Source organism: Pochonia chlamydosporia, chromosome 6 (genome assembly GCF_001653235.2).
Source record: "Pochonia chlamydosporia 170 chromosome 6, whole genome shotgun sequence".
In the NCBI taxonomy this organism is placed as follows: Eukaryota; Fungi; Ascomycota; class Sordariomycetes; order Hypocreales; family Clavicipitaceae; genus Pochonia; species Pochonia chlamydosporia.
In genome coordinates this window covers 494,294-510,553 of record NC_035795.1, presented here as the reverse complement: position 1 = coordinate 510,553, position 16,260 = coordinate 494,294, and the positions used below count along the sequence as shown (strand labels likewise).

The following is a 16,260-nucleotide window of genomic DNA, read 5'->3' as shown; positions in this document are numbered from 1 at the left end:
AAGATGCCGTTCAAGTCTCCATTTCCTGATTTGGACATACCCCAAACCGATTTGCTGTCATATCTCTTTGGTGGTCGGGCAGTGTCGGACGAGCCGCTCTGGTTCAATAGCAGCCAGCCTGAAAAGAACCTCTCGCCGAAGAGAGCACTGCAATTGGTGAAAAGACTAGGAGCAGGACTTTCTCAGCTGGGTATGGAAAGGGGGGACGTTATTCTCATGTTCACACCGAATCATATTTTCGTCCCGGTTGCATATCTCGGTATTGTAGGATCCGGCCGTGTTTTTAGTGGTGCCAACCCATCATATACTGCCCAAGGTTCGTCTAAGTAACCCCTAACCGCCTGCGTGAGACTTCGATTAAAGGTTCGCTGGTTGTCGTTCATCTCTCTGGTACTACGCTGACTGAAGCGACTCCATTCAGAACTTGCCTATCAGTTATCCAATTCGACAGCAAAGGCAATACTAGCACACCCTGTGGTCCTCGACCGGGCGTTAGAGGCGAGTGAGAGGGTTGGTATACCGAAGGAACGAATATTCCAGTTCTCTGACGAAGTCGAGCCAACCCGTAAAGGTATCAAAGACTGGACCTGTCTTCTTGGGACTTCACAGCAAGCAGACAGCTGGAATTGGCCGACTTTGACACCTAAAGAGGCCAGTCAAACAATTGCTACTATTAACTACAGCTCGGGAACCACAGGGCTACCCAAGGGCGTGTGTGTGTCGCATTCGAATCTTATTGCCAATCTTGAACAAAGTTATTTTATGAGATATGTCGGCACGCCATATTTGAAGTCTGGTAACGCTCCACAGGAGCGGTGGGTTGGCTTTCTCCCTCTTTATCATGCATATGGCCAGTTGTATACCATTCTCATGGCCCTTAAACTAGGAAACCCCGTCTACGTCATGACGGAGTTTAACTTCGAGCGTTTTCTTGATACTGTCAGCCGTTTTAGAATCACTAGCCTGCAGGTTGCTCCCCCTGTGTTGGTGATGCTGTCAAAGCGCCCCGAGACTGCAAATTACGACCTCTCGAGTGTTGAGGAGATACGATGCGGCGCCGCGCCGCTCTCTAGCGAACTCCAGAATGATTGTCAAAAGAAATTTGGCATTCCCATCCGACAAGGCTGGGGCATGACTGAGCTGACCTGCGCAAGCATCACAATGCCTTCTAGCTCGGACAATGTCGAAGGCACGGTAGGCAGACTTATGCCCAACTCTCAGTGCAAACTCATAGACGATGAAGGCCGGGAGGTTACAAGCGGTACACCTGGAGAGCTCTGCATCAGGGGACCTAATGTATGCATGGGGTATTGGAAGAACGAAAAGGCAACGCGAGAAACCATACAAGACGGTTGGCTCAGGACTGGGGATATTGCGGTCCGTAACCAGGATGGTTTCTTCTGGATTGTGGACCGCAAGAAGGTTAGTCTCCAAATGACGCTTGATTCCACTACACCTTAAACCACATAAGAAACTGACCGCAATAAAATAGGAACTTATAAAGGTAAACGGTCTTCAAGTTGCTCCCGCAGAACTTGAGGCTGTGTTGCTAGAGAATAAACATGTTGCTGATGCTGCCGTTGTGGGAATTACATTGTAAGATCAGCCGTTTAATTTCCCCTCTATGCGATGGTATCAGAACCCTAACATCCAATACCAGGCATGGAAATGAGCTGCCACGCGCATACGTCGTTCTCCAGGACCAATACAAAGATAAACTACGGCCGATCGACATACAGAACTGGACAGCTTCCCGGGTATCGAAGCACAAAAGACTCGAGGGAGGTGTTGTTTTTATTAGTGAAGTCCCCAAACTGGCCAGTGGCAAGATACAACGAAAGGTGATGAGGGAGTGGGCGAGAAGAGACGCCATTGATCTCGAGAAGACAACTGAAGCCAAACCGATGTCAAAGCTGTAGCTTGCGGTTAGTCATCGGGGTATTGTGCTATGATCCACCTCTGGCTTTGCGTTAAAGGCGACTGACCTCTTTTCTGAGCTATGGTGTGTGTAATTCGCACGCAGCCTAGAATTGTACTGAGTGCATCACAACATGCATTTCTCGAGGTTGACGGGAAAGCCACATCAGCGATTCTCGATTATTATTTAGGAATTGGCACATGATTTAATCAAAATCTGATTCCCAACATAGCAAAAACAAATGTCCTCGGGCTGCAATTACCCTTCCTTTTCCGCCGACTGGCCCAAATGCTTTTAAAAGCGAGAATATTGCTTGCTTTCCTTCCGGTGGCATTTAGATCCCCGATTTATGAAGCATGATGACTATTGTTTAAAAGAAATTGTGCGTGTTTACGCTCTCTTTTTCTAGCCTCTCCGGCGAAGGCATTAAGCTGATACAGCCGCTTTTTGGCGGAGGTCCCTCCGTGAAGCCATGTTGTTGGACTTATGGCCCCACGCCGTTCGGATATGGGGTCCTCCCGCATCGGAGCGGACTGCTTTTGACTGTATCTTTCTGAATTGGGTTGTCCATCTGGGAGTTGTTTGTTTTCCAGATATAAATATATATATAGAGAGAGAGATGTTTTGGTCTGTGCTCTAGTCTGGTTGGTGGTCAGAGTGACGTACGTACTAGGCAAGGAATTTCGACATATTGATTGCGTGTGGACTCTGCATCAGCAGAGATTGTGCACCGCGCTGGTACTTCGTAATAACAGCAGGCTGTTTTATTCGTTTTTCCATCTACAGCCATGCATGTCACCACAGCAAGATTCCTGGGCGTCTCTCAGGCTCTCTGGCCCTTCTTCGCCTTCGCATCCCCGTTACAGCGCGGCTCGGATGAGAAGTCAATCACTAAAGAACAACAGGAGCAAATCAGGGACAACTACTTGGCACTCTGGGGCGGTGACTATACCCTCTCTGATAAAGTTCTGTCATCGGGTGTGACATTGAATATTGACCGACATCCAACTGCTAATGGGAGTGCCCCTGTCATCGTCAACAACTCCAAGGAATTCATGGACTTCCTCAAGTGGTCTCGAACTGGGTGGGAGAAGTTTGCCTTCAAGGTAGTCCACTGGGCTGCGGATGGGCACAATATTGCCATTCGCTGGAAATTAGAGGCGGTCATGGGGGAAGATTATAGTGCACCAACGTGAGTACAAATTTCCGGCAGATCGTTACCAGACTCCATGTTCTTTATTCTTCGCTTGAACAGGAGAGCCGCTGCTGATGATCACCACTGCGCCCGTGGCAGTACCCTCAAGCCTGGTGACCACGTTACGTACAACGGGACAGACTTTCTTGTCCTGAATAAATGTACCGGCCTGGTAGACGAAGTAAACATTGCCCAGGACATCATGAATTTATTCCACGCTCTTGGGATGACTTCTGTTCCAGTTTAATGAGTCGGCCGTCCTGTCTGGCGCGCAAATGCGGTTTCCTTGATGCCGTCACTGCTGCCACCTTGAAAACGGCCTGGTCAGTTCCCCTCAGGTACTTCACCCGCCTGTCCCTTGCTTAAAACTGTGGCGATTCATCAAGAAGCGGCACGTCTCTCCGGCCAATGAACCTAGAATATGCTAATTTCAATTCTCTAGCGGTTCGATCTCAAATCTTTTGCCTGATGCTGGTTCCTTATATAGACTACACTTTCCTTTTTTCAACTAGAGTGCAATATATATTGGGGCATCTAATGCGGCTCTTGGTCAACCGGGGCGTGGCCACGTGCGTACTTCTCAGTGCTGTGTGAATGACTGTGGCCATGTTTGCATAACTTATCCTTTTCGTCTCCAGGTTGTGTGTTCGGGGTGATTGGCAGGCCTGTCTTGCTCGGCAGAAAGCCTAGACTCGACCATTGTTGGACAGAAGCCGCCTTGCTATATGGTCATGTCTGGATAGTACCAGGTCTCTATTTTCAGGGGCTCGGTAAATTCTCGGTCACCTGTCTGGGGGCTCCGTTTGAATCTTCCTGTTTGTGGTCCTCGGCGAAGAAGCTTTTCGCGATGATGCTTAGGTCATTCTCGGGCGTGACTCGGGATGTGGTCAGGCCATTTCATATAGACTCTTGTTTGTGGTCAGCTTTCGACAGCGTCTTGGGTGTATGCCCCATGGCAACTGTAGACTCGCATTAGTTACTCTTCAGACAGCAGCCTATTTTGATTCTTGCACAGTGTTAGTTTCAGACGTACGTCTATCAAAGAGATAATAACTAGTGACGAAAAGTATGGGTAGCGCAATCATAGTTGACACCCACTTCCTCGCCGCCGTGTTGTATCGCTTTTGGTAGGCTTTCTGGTCGACCTCTTTTTCTGACGCTTTGGTTGCAGTTTCTATTGCCCGTCGATGCTTCACGGCTCGTATCGCAGCCTCCCTTCCCGCTTTCGGCTTGCATTGATTGTCGACAGCCACTTCCCGCTTTGCATCATGCTTTTCACCGGCTGGGGCTTCCGTCGTTTTCCCGGTGGAGCTTGTGAAGCTTCTCACAGGTATCATTCTCGTCGGTTGGTAGCCTAAAGGTTGGGCATCATTCGCATGGCGAGTTAAGTGCGGATTTGCCACCGCAAAATTTCGGCGCAGGTATACTCTTCCCTCGCGAAACGGTTGATATGAAGGATTGCGCAAGTGACGCGCCATACGTGATTGGATGTATGCCATGGTAGGCTTATGCGATGTGCGAGGTTATGATCTTTGTTCTTGGAACATTGGTGCTGACTTTTTTTTAGGGGGTCCTGTCGCTCTGCATGGAGGTCCGCGGTGGAGCCGGCTCCTTGCTCCCGGCTCGCCCACATCTTGACTTCGAAGGCAGGTACCCAGAAAAAAAAACGTACCTGGCCCATGTGGCAGTTGTAGGGTAGGGGTCGATTTGTCTACGGTGTATAAACAGGTGCAATATATGCATATCGCCTCTCGATGGTGAGCTGGATGGGACATCGGCCCTAACTAACTTCCTGATCATCTGTCGGTGCACGGGACCATACCGCGGGCACATGATATTGGTTGATTACCGCAGAAGACCGCATGCGCCGTCATCAAGACTTCGAGGTGTCGTTTGATATGCAGTCATCGTCCTCACGGAAACCAGTGGAACGCAACCTGAACTGGGCAACATGTTATTCCACCCATCGGGAACCAGTCAGCCGCACAAACATGTTGCGCCGCCTCAACTCGATGCCAAGGAACTGGAGAGTACTTCTATGTATATTATTACAATTCACTCAAACGCCGAATTCTGATAACCCCACCCAAGCCTACAACATCACCATAGTCCCAACGAGATGTACAATCTATGCCCCCTCCTCACCGGCCATCCCTTAATCATCATCTGTATACCTCGGCCCGCTAGCAGCTGGGGTTTCTGGAGCACCACCATAAGCGGCTGGAGTCGGTGCTCCGTAATATCCGCTGGCACCTGGTGTAGGTGCGGCGGCGGCAGGAGTCGGAGCAGAGTCCGGGCCCCAACCGCCCTGCCAACCTGCTCCTGGGGTTGGTGCGCTAGCTGCAGGAGTCGGAGCGGAATATGCACCAGGAGTTGGAGCATTCATTGCCCCAGGGGTCGGGGCACCAATGGCTGCACCCGGGGTCGGTGCATCATATCCCCCAGCAGTTGCTCCAGGAGTATAGCCCCAAGAATCATTGCCGGTAGCCCCGGGAGTAGGGGCTGAAGCACCCCATGCCGGAGTCTTCGATCCAGACGCCCAACTATCGGCACCGGATCCAGCGTAGGCGGGTGTTCGCGAACCGGCACCAAAGGCATCGCCGGCGGCGGGAGTCCGGGCACCGGATTGCCAAGCTGGTGTGCGTGAGCCTGACCCGTATGCCGTACGGCTGCCATCGTAAGGGTTGACGGTTCTAGACCCATCGGCCCAAGCCGGAGTCCGCGAGCCTGAATAATCCTGTGCCTTCCAAGCTGGAGTTCGGCCGCCAGCTGCAGGTGCTGCTCGCCAAACAGAGTTAACTATGGTTATCCAAGTAAAACAGGAACCAAATGGACACTTACTGCGTGATCCCCAAGCCGGAACACGGTCAGAACCGCCAGCCCCCATTGGCGTTCGCGACCCTCCCTGCCAACCAGGCACCCTTTCCGGACCACCTCGCCCAAATCCACCGCCCCCAGGAGCGCCTCGTCCTCTACCGTTGATATCAATGGTAGCACCAGTGGTTTTGTCTTTAAAACTCAGTGAATCACGGGGCACCGTGATCGTCTTGCCCTTGGTATGCAGCTCCACACGAGCATGAGTGTCAGTGGTATCCTTGACAATTCCCAAGAGACCCTTGTAAGGGCCTTTCTTGATGATGGCCGTTTGGTTGATGGCACGATCCCGGCCAAACATTTTCGCAGGCTGGGCCGCCTTATTTTCTCCGCCATTCTTATGTATCTTCAAGGCAGGATTCATCGTGCTAAGGTCTGGGCCTGATGTTGCCGCATTGACACGGCCACCTTTTGCGGCGACAGTATTGACCATGCTAGCCTTCGTCACGAAAACACCAGCATTTTCATTGCTGTCGTTTGTGTGCAAGAAAACATAGGATCGGTGGATGTGAATAATCTTGCCCTGCCTGTGTTGCCCAGTAAACTCCTTAACAACGTCATCAAGCCGGATCTCTGACCCCTCACGATCGGCCGCGACAGCCTGCTTTCGCTTTGGGAGTTTGTTAGAGATCTGAGATGGCATCACCTGTCTTGTATCGCCGTACTGGTCCAACACGACCAACGATTCTCGGTCGATCTTGACAATACACCCAACTGTCGTTGGATCTAGCTGGACTAGGTCATGAAGTGAAAATTGGCCAAGTGATCCTTGGCCTCCAATGTCACTGGCTTCCCGTAAATCCTTGCTAAAAACGGTTACCTCAGTGTTAGTCTGGTCCGTCAATAGAGTGACCCGATCCTCAGAGATTTTGACTACGGTTCCCACTTCGTCGCGGAACTTGCTACCACCGATGACCTTGACATGATCACCAATCTTGAAACGTTTCCGTAAACCCTTGATCGGCACTTCGATTGTTTGTCCCTCAAGGTCACCTTCTGTGACAGACATGGTGACAATGTCGCCCTGGACATTTGTAGCTTTGCCAACTACACCTCTTTGTTCACCAGAGTATACCTCAATGATGTCGCCAGGAAGGTACGTCACGAGGGTGTTGCTGTCCTTCAAGCTGGCAGCAAGTGCCTTAAGATCCAGATTCTCCGTGCCGTCCTCCGCCCCAGATGCAAACCTTGTTACTTCCTCCAAGGATGGATTCACGTCCGTCACAACAAGCTGTTGAATCTTGACGTCTTTCACCTGGAAGCCGTTCTCAAATTCGTCCCCCATGTACGACCATGTGTTTGTGGTTGGATTACCCTGAATGAATCGTGGATGTCGCTTGCGAGCCTCAATTTCACTAAAGAGTCTCTGGGGTGGTCGGGGACCGGCAGCACCTGGTCTCTTGCGTTTGCCATCCGATGACAAACTGGAAAGTGCCTCATCTCGCATGCCGTAGTCCAATCGAGGAATAAAGCGCACTCTTGCTTCTAAGCCGTTCTCCGTCACGTCGAGAACTTGAGCCAGATCTCCACTATGCTTTGCTGGGCGACGGAGTCGTACCCACGCTCCAGGTTCCAGTGTTGGCGTTTTGGTAACTCGTAAGAGTTCTGGCATATCCTTGATGTCTACCAGCGTCATTTTTGAGCGAGGGTAAACGTTCAACATGCCATCCAATGCGACAAGAATATCCGTCTGGCGCTGTGCTTCGACATAAATGAATCCCTTCATGACAGATTGTGCACCGCCTCTTTCAAAAGCAGCGGTGATAGCTAGCTCGTCCTTGGTTCCGATCCGTTCTTCTATGCGCTTCATTATAGAGAGGACAACCTCCCGCTCCTTGCCTTCTTTGCACCTGACAGCCCAAATGCTCGGGTCGTCAACGCTAGGAAGCAGGAGGCGTTTCGGTACAACTGCAGAATCCCCGAAACCTCTGGCTGGACGCCTATTTCCGTATCGCTGGCGAAGTATCTCTGCCTGTTTCTCGGCGTCCAAGCTGGCTTCCATTTCGCGACGCCGGTCTAACTCGCGATGTCTTCGATCATCGTCAAGTCGTGCGCTCTCAGCAATGTCGTCGGGATGTTCATTGTCGATGAAGTCTCCAATTTCTTCACCATCCTTCTCCTCATCTTCTCCTTCGTCCTCGTCGTCCACTTCAGCTTCGATATCGAAAAATGCGTTCCGTCTATCTCGACGTCGTTTCCTCCGATGACCCTAGTGGCGATATTAGCTCGGGAAACATGATAAAAGCTAGCCAGACTAAGCACTAACCTGCTGAATATCTTCGTCCTCATCATCCTCTTCATCCTCCTCCTCTTCATCCTCCTCATCTTGGACTCTGTCTTGTTCGCCATCCCCGTCGCTCTGGTCATCGTCCTCATCAGGAGCTGGACGAGTTTTTCCTGTCACCTTGTTGCCAATTTCGTCATTGTCATCGCCATCGTCGGCTTCTGCGTAGTCGCGGCGCCTGGAATTTGATTTCGAAGGTGGACTTGTGTCATTATGCGCAGGCTCATCATCAGACAGATCTGCCGGCGCTGGGTTAAAGTCTTCCTCGTCCTCGGAATCATCGAACCTGGGGGGTTCGCTTGACGCCATCGTGAGATTTTTGGGATACCGGCAACCTTTTCGCTCGCTCAAACCCAAGGCGCTCGATGAAGAAAAAAATCGCCGGGGAAGTAAGGGTGGGAGTGGTGGCTGCAACGCGCTTCCTCTCACGGTGGAACTTGGGTGCAGCAGCTATAGTGCAACCCTGTAAAGCATAGTCTTAGAATTGTTGGCCACTTGGGCAGTTGAATCCCTGCCTGGTTAATCCTCGGCTATTCTAATTGAACCACATTCTGCATTGTACCTTTTGTCCCCAAGTTTGTCATTTTGCCGCCAGACTAAATTGAAGCGGCCATAAATTAATTACTTAGTGATTATGATGAAGCCCAATTGGAAGGGCCACACAATATTTTTTGACTGGCCCTCTGCTTGTGGTGGAAATGGTGCCTGCCCCAGCGGCAGGATCGATGGATAAAAAACGGATGAGCAACCACTACCGAATCAGGATGCGTGAAGAAACGTCCTTCTATGGAGATGTGAAAGAATTCTACGTAAGCTTGGTCTAAATACACATAATATTTACGAGGATAGCAATATGTTCCCTTTTGCATGTGAATGGAATGTTTGCCTAACGAGACAAGAGAAGGTAGCCAATGACACCAGGATTTAGGGGTTTTGTTTGCACAAAGTAGCTGTGTTCAATCATCTCGACTTTCATATTTTTACGTTACCCCTGGCATTGCTAACAAAGAAGTACAGTCTTCAAACTGTTTGTCACCCGTGAAGTTGCATGCTGCACTTGGCGTGGCTGGCGGACCCAAATTGACACAGTTCATTCTTATTGAAGGCGTCTCGATCTGGGTTCCGGTTGCGGTTGCCTGAATGTTCATTTCGTGGCAAGTCCCCAGTTATTGAATTTCGCCACACTCAATGCTTTTACATGAGGCGCGTCCCCCAGATGCCACGGCCCGCGCTGACTCCTAGCCATTCTCCATAATCGGCATTTTGAAGGTGAGGAACCCAGCCGAGGTTCCCGACCTCGTATTCACACTCCCAGCTGGCTACAGGATTTCTGTGGTTATCCTGTTGGGGTGTTCCGTTTGGCGGGTGGCCGCCAGCTGAAGAACTTGAACTCATAAGGTCCCAGACGAGCACTTGACAATCGTCGCCGCCAGATGCCAACGTCCCTCGTCGAAGCGGTGACCATTCCACACAGTTAATCGGACCAGTGTGGCCCTTGAGCTCAAGAAGCGCTTGGCCCGGTTGCCGGACGTCCAGAATGCGTATCGTACTCGAATCTTGGGCAAATGTTGCCAAGAGATGTGTGTCATGGGGCGATGTTGCAAGGCGGAGCAGAGGAGGTGGGCTGCCTATGGTTTGCTGTGAATGAGACGGACTTGAGCGGCCGCTGCCATCTGAATTAGTGTTAGCAGCATGAAACAGGCACTCTGGTTGCTATAATATGGGACCGGATTCAGTGGTGAGTACCTCTATCTTCTTTACCCGTCGGCTCATATATAATAGTGGAGTGCTCTAAGCTGCGCAAATCGAACATCCGCACACTGCCGTCTTGACCACAGCTCACAAAGACGTCCACACTGTTAGCGCAAAACCGCACATCGTAGACCTCCTTATCGTGAGCAATCAGTTGCGTTTTGGCAGTCAGTGATGGGATATCCCAAATGGTACATGTCGTGTCGATACTTGACGTAATGATCAGACTTGGCGAGACCGTATTCCAGTCAAGCGATGTGAGAGGTGCCGTGTGATCCGGTGTCTTGGAGTTCGATAGGAGGGCTAGCGGCGTCAGTTTTGTGATGGAAGATGCATCTCGACCCCCGCGGGTTATATTGTTGCTTGGGGTAGCTTGAGTCTCAGATGGCAAGGACCAAAGCCGAAGGTGGTCGCCAGATGTGGCTAAAAGATCTGTTGACTGCTTCTGAGAGGATGGAGGCTCCCACAGAAGTCTGGTAACCGGATAGGAATGTGTCGCCTCCGCTACTTTGGTGAAATCTAGGCTGTATTTCGATGTACCTGGACTATACGTATCCTGTGTGGTAGTCACAACTTGACTGTCTAGGATTTGGATCTAAGTGGCATTAGAATGCTGACTGCACAGAGAAATGGACAAAAGGGGCGAGTGATTTCTGGGGCTAGAGTTACGTACAAAGTTATGGCCATCTTCGAGATAGCTACCCAATGCTAGCTTTCCTGCGCCGTTCCCATGGGAAGGCCATTTGCACCAATCGAAGGCATAAACTGCCCATGGGGCCATGTAGTTGCTTGGCCCAGGCTGCGTACTCGAGATGTCTTGTCCCGTGGAGCCAGGAGCTCCATCTGACATGCTAGAATCGGCACGGGGTCTTATGTCGGCGAGGCCAAGCGGAGTGTTAGAGAAGTTTCGTTGTGAACCAGGTGCATTATATTTGCCAGCATCGGCGGGTGATACGAGTTGTGGTGCTGAGCCGCCAGGCGTCGTGGGAGTATAGGCATGATAACTTGTCGGGCCGTCATAGCCAGCGGCAGGGCTGGAGCGCGAGTATGCGTGGGAATGAGACATTGAGATAGAAGGCTTCGGTGGTGTTTGATATTCGATCGAGGCCGGTGATTGTTGGTGCGTGGGTTGAGTTTGTTGTGACGGCGGCGGGCCAGTGGATTGAAGTGGCATCGCGCCATGCATTGTCGGAAGGGTAGGAGCCGTATTCGAGGAAATAGCTGCTGGTCGTGCTGACAGGCCACCGGGCTGTAGGACGTTTGGCACGCCTGAACCAGCGGACTGTTGCTGGTGATGGTGTTGAGATTGGGTCTGCGCGGCGGGGTGGGTGTTTGCAGGCGGGTGGTCAAGCTTGATTTGTGGCGCGTATTCTCTCTGTGATCCTACCTGACCGTGTGGACTTGAAGACATGCCAGGCATGTGCAGCTCGTCTTGCTGACCGCCGTGAGACCCGTATGCCTCCGAGCTAACCTGCCTTCGGGCTGCAGGCAGCTGTTGAGATTGGTTCATGGGCAAACTTGATTCTCTATTGACAGGTGGCGTACTTGCTGTTAGCGGCCGAGTCCAACTTTATAGAGCTGCTGTAAGACGAGGTTATGGACTGCGAAGGATGAATTGGTCGAGGGCGACGCGGATGATTTACCGGGATGGTCTGTGAGGCTGCTACAAAGGGATAGCCTTGTTCCGGCCAAGTTGGACGAAATGTTGTAGGTGGTGGATTTCGTATCGCGATGAGAGAAGCAGGTGGCGTCTCTGGCAGTTGATCTGCGAGGATGGATATGGCGAGGCGGCTGTCGGACCGAACTGAGCTTTGGAGCTGGGGCTGGGACGATACCAGACATGTGCCGGAATTTACCATTTCGTCCCCTCCAGTTGACTTCAATGTTATTTAATGGGACTACTGACAATGCGGTGAGTCGATATGCCAACTCAAGCAGACATCAATTGATTGGTTGCAAATACCCCAGATACTAGCGCAATTGTATCAATAGAGAGCACTTGCGAATAGAAAAACACCAGACTGCCACCCGTACCAAGTTTTCGGATATAGCAGCCACCAACCACTTGCCCTCTTCATGCGCCAACAAATCGGCCATCTTGTCTATCCCATCTGTCCCATTCTCACATTCACATCTGCAGCCTTGCTGAGAATTGCAAGATACCCAATATACTGAAGTAGTACGGACCACGGGTTGAAAATGGACTTCAGGCGTCTCGTTTGAATTACTGAAACAAAGAGTCGGAAATTTGCTCAGTCGGCCCATTTCTGTTTTCAGTATATTACTACAGTACCTCCTTTTTTCAATGCTCTTTTTACACTGAACCAGCAGACAGAAGCTATCAGCCCAGACAAATTCTCGCCAGGCTGACTACCCAGCGCCGAAACATGTGGAAAAGCAACTTGGTTAGTCGTGAATCGTGATGACACCATTGCAAATGGCGGGTGATTCATTCCCCAACCGTATGTTTCTGGATGAATGAACCAGCGGCCTAGTGACTCGCATAGGTGTCTCCGGTGAGTAGGCAAGCTGCTACTTGGATACGTCTTTTAATTTATTATCAATTTGGAGATCGCATATTGCGGAAACGTAAGGCCGTCTAGTGGTTGTTGGCTGATAACACAACAGCAGTCTACTTCGTACCATCTCAACATGGCAAACTGAACATCCAGAAGCCAGGCCAAACTCACCACCAAATATGACCCAAGAGCCCAATGCTGGCTCAACGCTGGCACGGTGAACTCAGCCTAGCAGGAATCTACTCTGTACCCAAGTACCTAGGTACTTAGATAGTTTCCAAAGTCAAGTACTTTCCATGTTATGTACCTACCTAGGTACCTAGTAGGTATTATACCAGGTTCTGCAGTAACAAAATGCACGGAGAGCTAATTGCAGGCTTCCTAGGCGGTCGTCAACTGGTTGTTTGTGGAACGTTGGAGACATGGAGCTGGGCACATCTGCTAGGGACATGGAATTAGCAGACCCCAACATTGAACATGTGAAGGCTGGGGACATCGAAGAACATCGAGCTTCAAGGTTCCACCAGCCACATAGCAGGCACTTGGCGTGGCGCCACATTGCTTCCAGATGTCATTATTGCTGGAGGAGGCCACCAGACCAGGCATCATATGCACCAGGGTTCTCCTGCAACCCCAGACCTCGTGAGCAGAATACCTGTGCTAGTCAAGCTTCAGGATCGATTCTCGCCCACCTTGCTCTCCTCTATATGACTTTGACAGCAGATTTATCAAGACCTAGGCTGGGTATTAGGCAGTTCGCTGTCCACCCATGCATGAGCTTGTGTAGTTATTGTGACGGAGTTCTGCCTACAAACGATGGCAGCGACCTCGCCATCCATCGTTGATCGATTAAATCATGTTGCGCGAAGTGGCTCGAAGATGCCCCTTATATCACCTACCTCGCAATCCTCGCCCGAATACGAGCTCGAATACCTACAACCGGGATCAGACAACTCATCGCGTCGGGCGGACAAACATGCCAGTGCAGACGTGTCAGAGCGTACAAGGTTTCGCTCGCCGATTACACTAGCACACAAATCGCCTGCCAGTAGAAGGGACAATTCTGCAGGCTCATCCTACAAGAGAGGACCAAGATTCATGTTCTCCGGTCCGCCTCCTCCCATTTCCTCGTCTATGATGATCGCCCCTCAACCTTCCAACCTACCGTCCCTCAAACACGAACAAAATCGGGATTCCTACGAGATACGGCAAACGACGAGAACAAACATTGGTCGAACTATTTTTGAACAGAGAGCGCATGAGAGTATCATGTACAATCAACAACCAGATACCGCCTGGCGTGGCATCAGACGTCGCGAAAGTGCTCTAGAGGTCGACATTCAACAACTGTTGGACTCTCAAGTTGAGGGTTTAGTAGCTGGTAGCAAGACCCAAGATGTCACATTTACTACTAAAGATCTTGACTGCTACAGTGATACAGGAAGTAGTACACCGACGGGGACATTTTATTCCACGGCGACATCAAAATCTCAAATGCCCAGGAGCTTGTACATACCCCCAGTATCAACCCTAGAAGGCAATATCGTGCCAGTGCGACAACCTGCCCAAAGGCGACTCTCAGGGCTGAAGTCCGCTAGGAATGGCTTGAGTAGAGCCATCCTCTCGTTGATACAGTTACGGATGGAGGAAAGCGATCAAATCGACACAGCCATGGCGGAGCGCCAGAGTGCTCTTGCGCAACTCAGTAAGCTTGCCACAAGACGTCTCGGCATACAGTCGGAGTTGGCAGCGTTCGACGGTGATGAAGAAGAGCCCTTGGGGAAGCAGCTCCGGGAACTGAGCGCAAGGTACGGTTCTGTGAATCAAGAGATCAGCATGCTTGAACAAAGGCTTGTGAAACTTCGAAATCAACGCCGGTCGCTCAAGGACAAAATCGATGATGCCAACGGCAAGAGAGAAGCAGGCTTGAGTGGATATCGAGGGGCCTTGAAGGATGTGGATTCGGAGCTCACCATTCTTGTACGGCGACCTCCTGTCTTACCACTCGACCCGGGCGTGTTTGACAAAGACGACGGCGACTTATGCGATGAGATTGCTTTGACTGGTGGACTGGAGTATTTGCGACTCAACCCTGAACGTCGCACAGAGGAAATGGCCAAGTCGTGGTGGGAAGCTGAGCTTGCGATCCTACAGAAGCGCAAGAAACAAGTTGGCGAAGACCACCAAGCGCTAGAAGAGGGTGCTGCACTGTGGAATGATGTCGTTTCTTTGGTTTCTGATTTCGAATCAGGGCTTCGACGCCTGCTGAAGGAAGGCGGCACTTCCAAGCCGACTGTTAAGGGTAAGGAGAAAGTACCCACACGAGATGATCTTATGCAAGCTCAGTTGAAGGATATGAGTGGCGTTCTCAAAGAGTTGGAACAGGCTATGCGGCAAGCCGAAATACATGGTTGGAATCTTCTTATATGTGCTATTGGTGCCGAGTTGGAGGCATTCAGAGAAGCTCAAGATATCCTTATCAGTATGTTAGCTTCCCAAGGTCTAGGTGGAGAGTTAGCAACGCGCAGTGAGGTAAGTATAGGAGAAGAGCCTGATGTGATGGACCGGCGCGACGATGTGCCCGAAGGTGGCAATGGTGACGCTTCAGCGGATCTAATCCGGCCATGCTCTAATCAACTGGACCAATCCGGAACTCCAATAATCCAAGAAGATTCACTGAAAAGTTTGCACACAGACGGCGACGGTGATCATTCTCGGAGTCAGGATAGCGAGAACGAGGTACCGCTCGAATTTCTGGCCGAACATGATTAGATTATAAGCATTAGAAGATGCGAGTTGATATTTTGCTATGTGTAGGGCGATGCGCCAGACGATTTCTGGCGCTTGATTCAGTGGTGGTGCCAACATTTCCTGAATAAGTGCTGTATCGACTGTAATACAAAATTTCAAACGAGCATCAATTCGGCTTGCATCGAGACAGATATACATCTGATACGGCTGCAACTCTTATAGGACCCGCTAACGAATGGGCTTGTGATACTAATGAAAATTGACAGTTTCGATTGGAATAATTAGCTACTATATAGGCAGGACAAAAGAGCTTGATACCGTGGTAATGTCAGTTAGGTAGTGCACATGCAGGATTGAGGCTTTCAGCTTGGAGAAGCCGTTGATTCTTCGACGATAAGCTCAGATCCTATTAGATCCTTGTGCAACAAAATATAGGCCGCCTCAAAACGCCAGTAGAAGAACTAAGCCTTAACCGCGGTTGCAGCCAGGTGCAATGCCATGTCTGCAAGGCTGAATGGCCTGCGTGCTATCGTTGACTACTTCTTTGAAAATAGAAAGTTATCTCAAGAGATTGAGTATGGATATCGGCAAATAGAAATGTAATACACAGTCACATGGATGACTCGCCATGCCTTATCGCCTTCGCTCGAAAAACCCGCTGGATCCTGCAAAGGCAACGGACTGATCCATTACCCACTCCCCTACCCCAAGATACTTGTCAATCCATTTTGAAACCTCCTTATTATCACCAGCAACTTTGTCTGTCTTGAAGCTAAGCCTGGGATATCCCGAGAGCGGGCCAATGTGAGCAACTTGTTGAAGCAGGATAATACATTTGTGGTGTAATCGTAACTCACGTCAAACCGGTCGACCGCTTCATGCCTGCTAAAAAGGCGGAAACTGCGAAAAGCTTTAGCATGTCACTGAAGAACCCACCAAAATGCGTAGAACAGCTCCCAAGTTTGCT

The 16,260-nt window shown here is 50.6% G+C and overlaps 5 protein-coding genes across 5 annotated transcripts; 3 read left to right on the top strand and 2 right to left on the bottom strand.

Moving 5' to 3' along the window:
• Positions 1–3: 3 nt before the first annotated feature.
• VFPPC_09770 (4-coumarate:coenzyme A ligase) lies at positions 4–1,919 on the top strand (the record flags this gene model as incomplete). Its single annotated transcript, XM_018288248.1, has 4 exons — positions 4–316; positions 422–1,422; positions 1,493–1,596; positions 1,661–1,919. The coding sequence occupies 4 exons, from the start codon at positions 4–6 to the stop codon at positions 1,917–1,919; spliced, it is 1,677 nt and encodes a 558-aa protein (XP_018141150.1).
• Positions 1,920–2,706: 787 nt separating this feature from the next.
• On the top strand, positions 2,707–3,360 carry VFPPC_09769 (snoaL-like domain-containing protein; the record flags this gene model as incomplete). Its single annotated transcript, XM_018288247.1, has 2 exons — positions 2,707–3,110; positions 3,174–3,360. The coding sequence occupies 2 exons, from the start codon at positions 2,707–2,709 to the stop codon at positions 3,358–3,360; spliced, it is 591 nt and encodes a 196-aa protein (XP_018141151.1).
• Positions 3,361–5,268: 1,908 nt separating this feature from the next.
• VFPPC_09768 (transcription initiation protein spt5) lies at positions 5,269–8,580 on the bottom strand (the record flags this gene model as incomplete). The annotated part of the gene is made up of 3 exons (XM_018288246.1): positions 5,269–5,891; positions 5,955–8,196; positions 8,254–8,580. The coding sequence occupies 3 exons, from the start codon at positions 8,578–8,580 to the stop codon at positions 5,269–5,271; spliced, it is 3,192 nt and encodes a 1,063-aa protein (XP_018141152.1).
• Positions 8,581–9,465: 885 nt separating this feature from the next.
• VFPPC_09767 (WD repeat protein) lies at positions 9,466–11,533 on the bottom strand (the record flags this gene model as incomplete). The annotated part of the gene is made up of 3 exons (XM_018288245.1): positions 9,466–9,944; positions 10,018–10,618; positions 10,697–11,533. The coding sequence occupies 3 exons, from the start codon at positions 11,531–11,533 to the stop codon at positions 9,466–9,468; spliced, it is 1,917 nt and encodes a 638-aa protein (XP_018141153.1).
• Positions 11,534–13,358: 1,825 nt separating this feature from the next.
• On the top strand, positions 13,359–15,314 carry VFPPC_09766 (autophagy-related protein 28; the record flags this gene model as incomplete). The annotated part of the gene is made up of 1 exon (XM_018288244.1): positions 13,359–15,314. One exon carries the CDS (start codon positions 13,359–13,361, stop codon positions 15,312–15,314), a length of 1,956 nt encoding a protein of 651 aa, XP_018141154.1.
• Between the last annotated feature and the right edge of the window lie 946 nt (positions 15,315–16,260).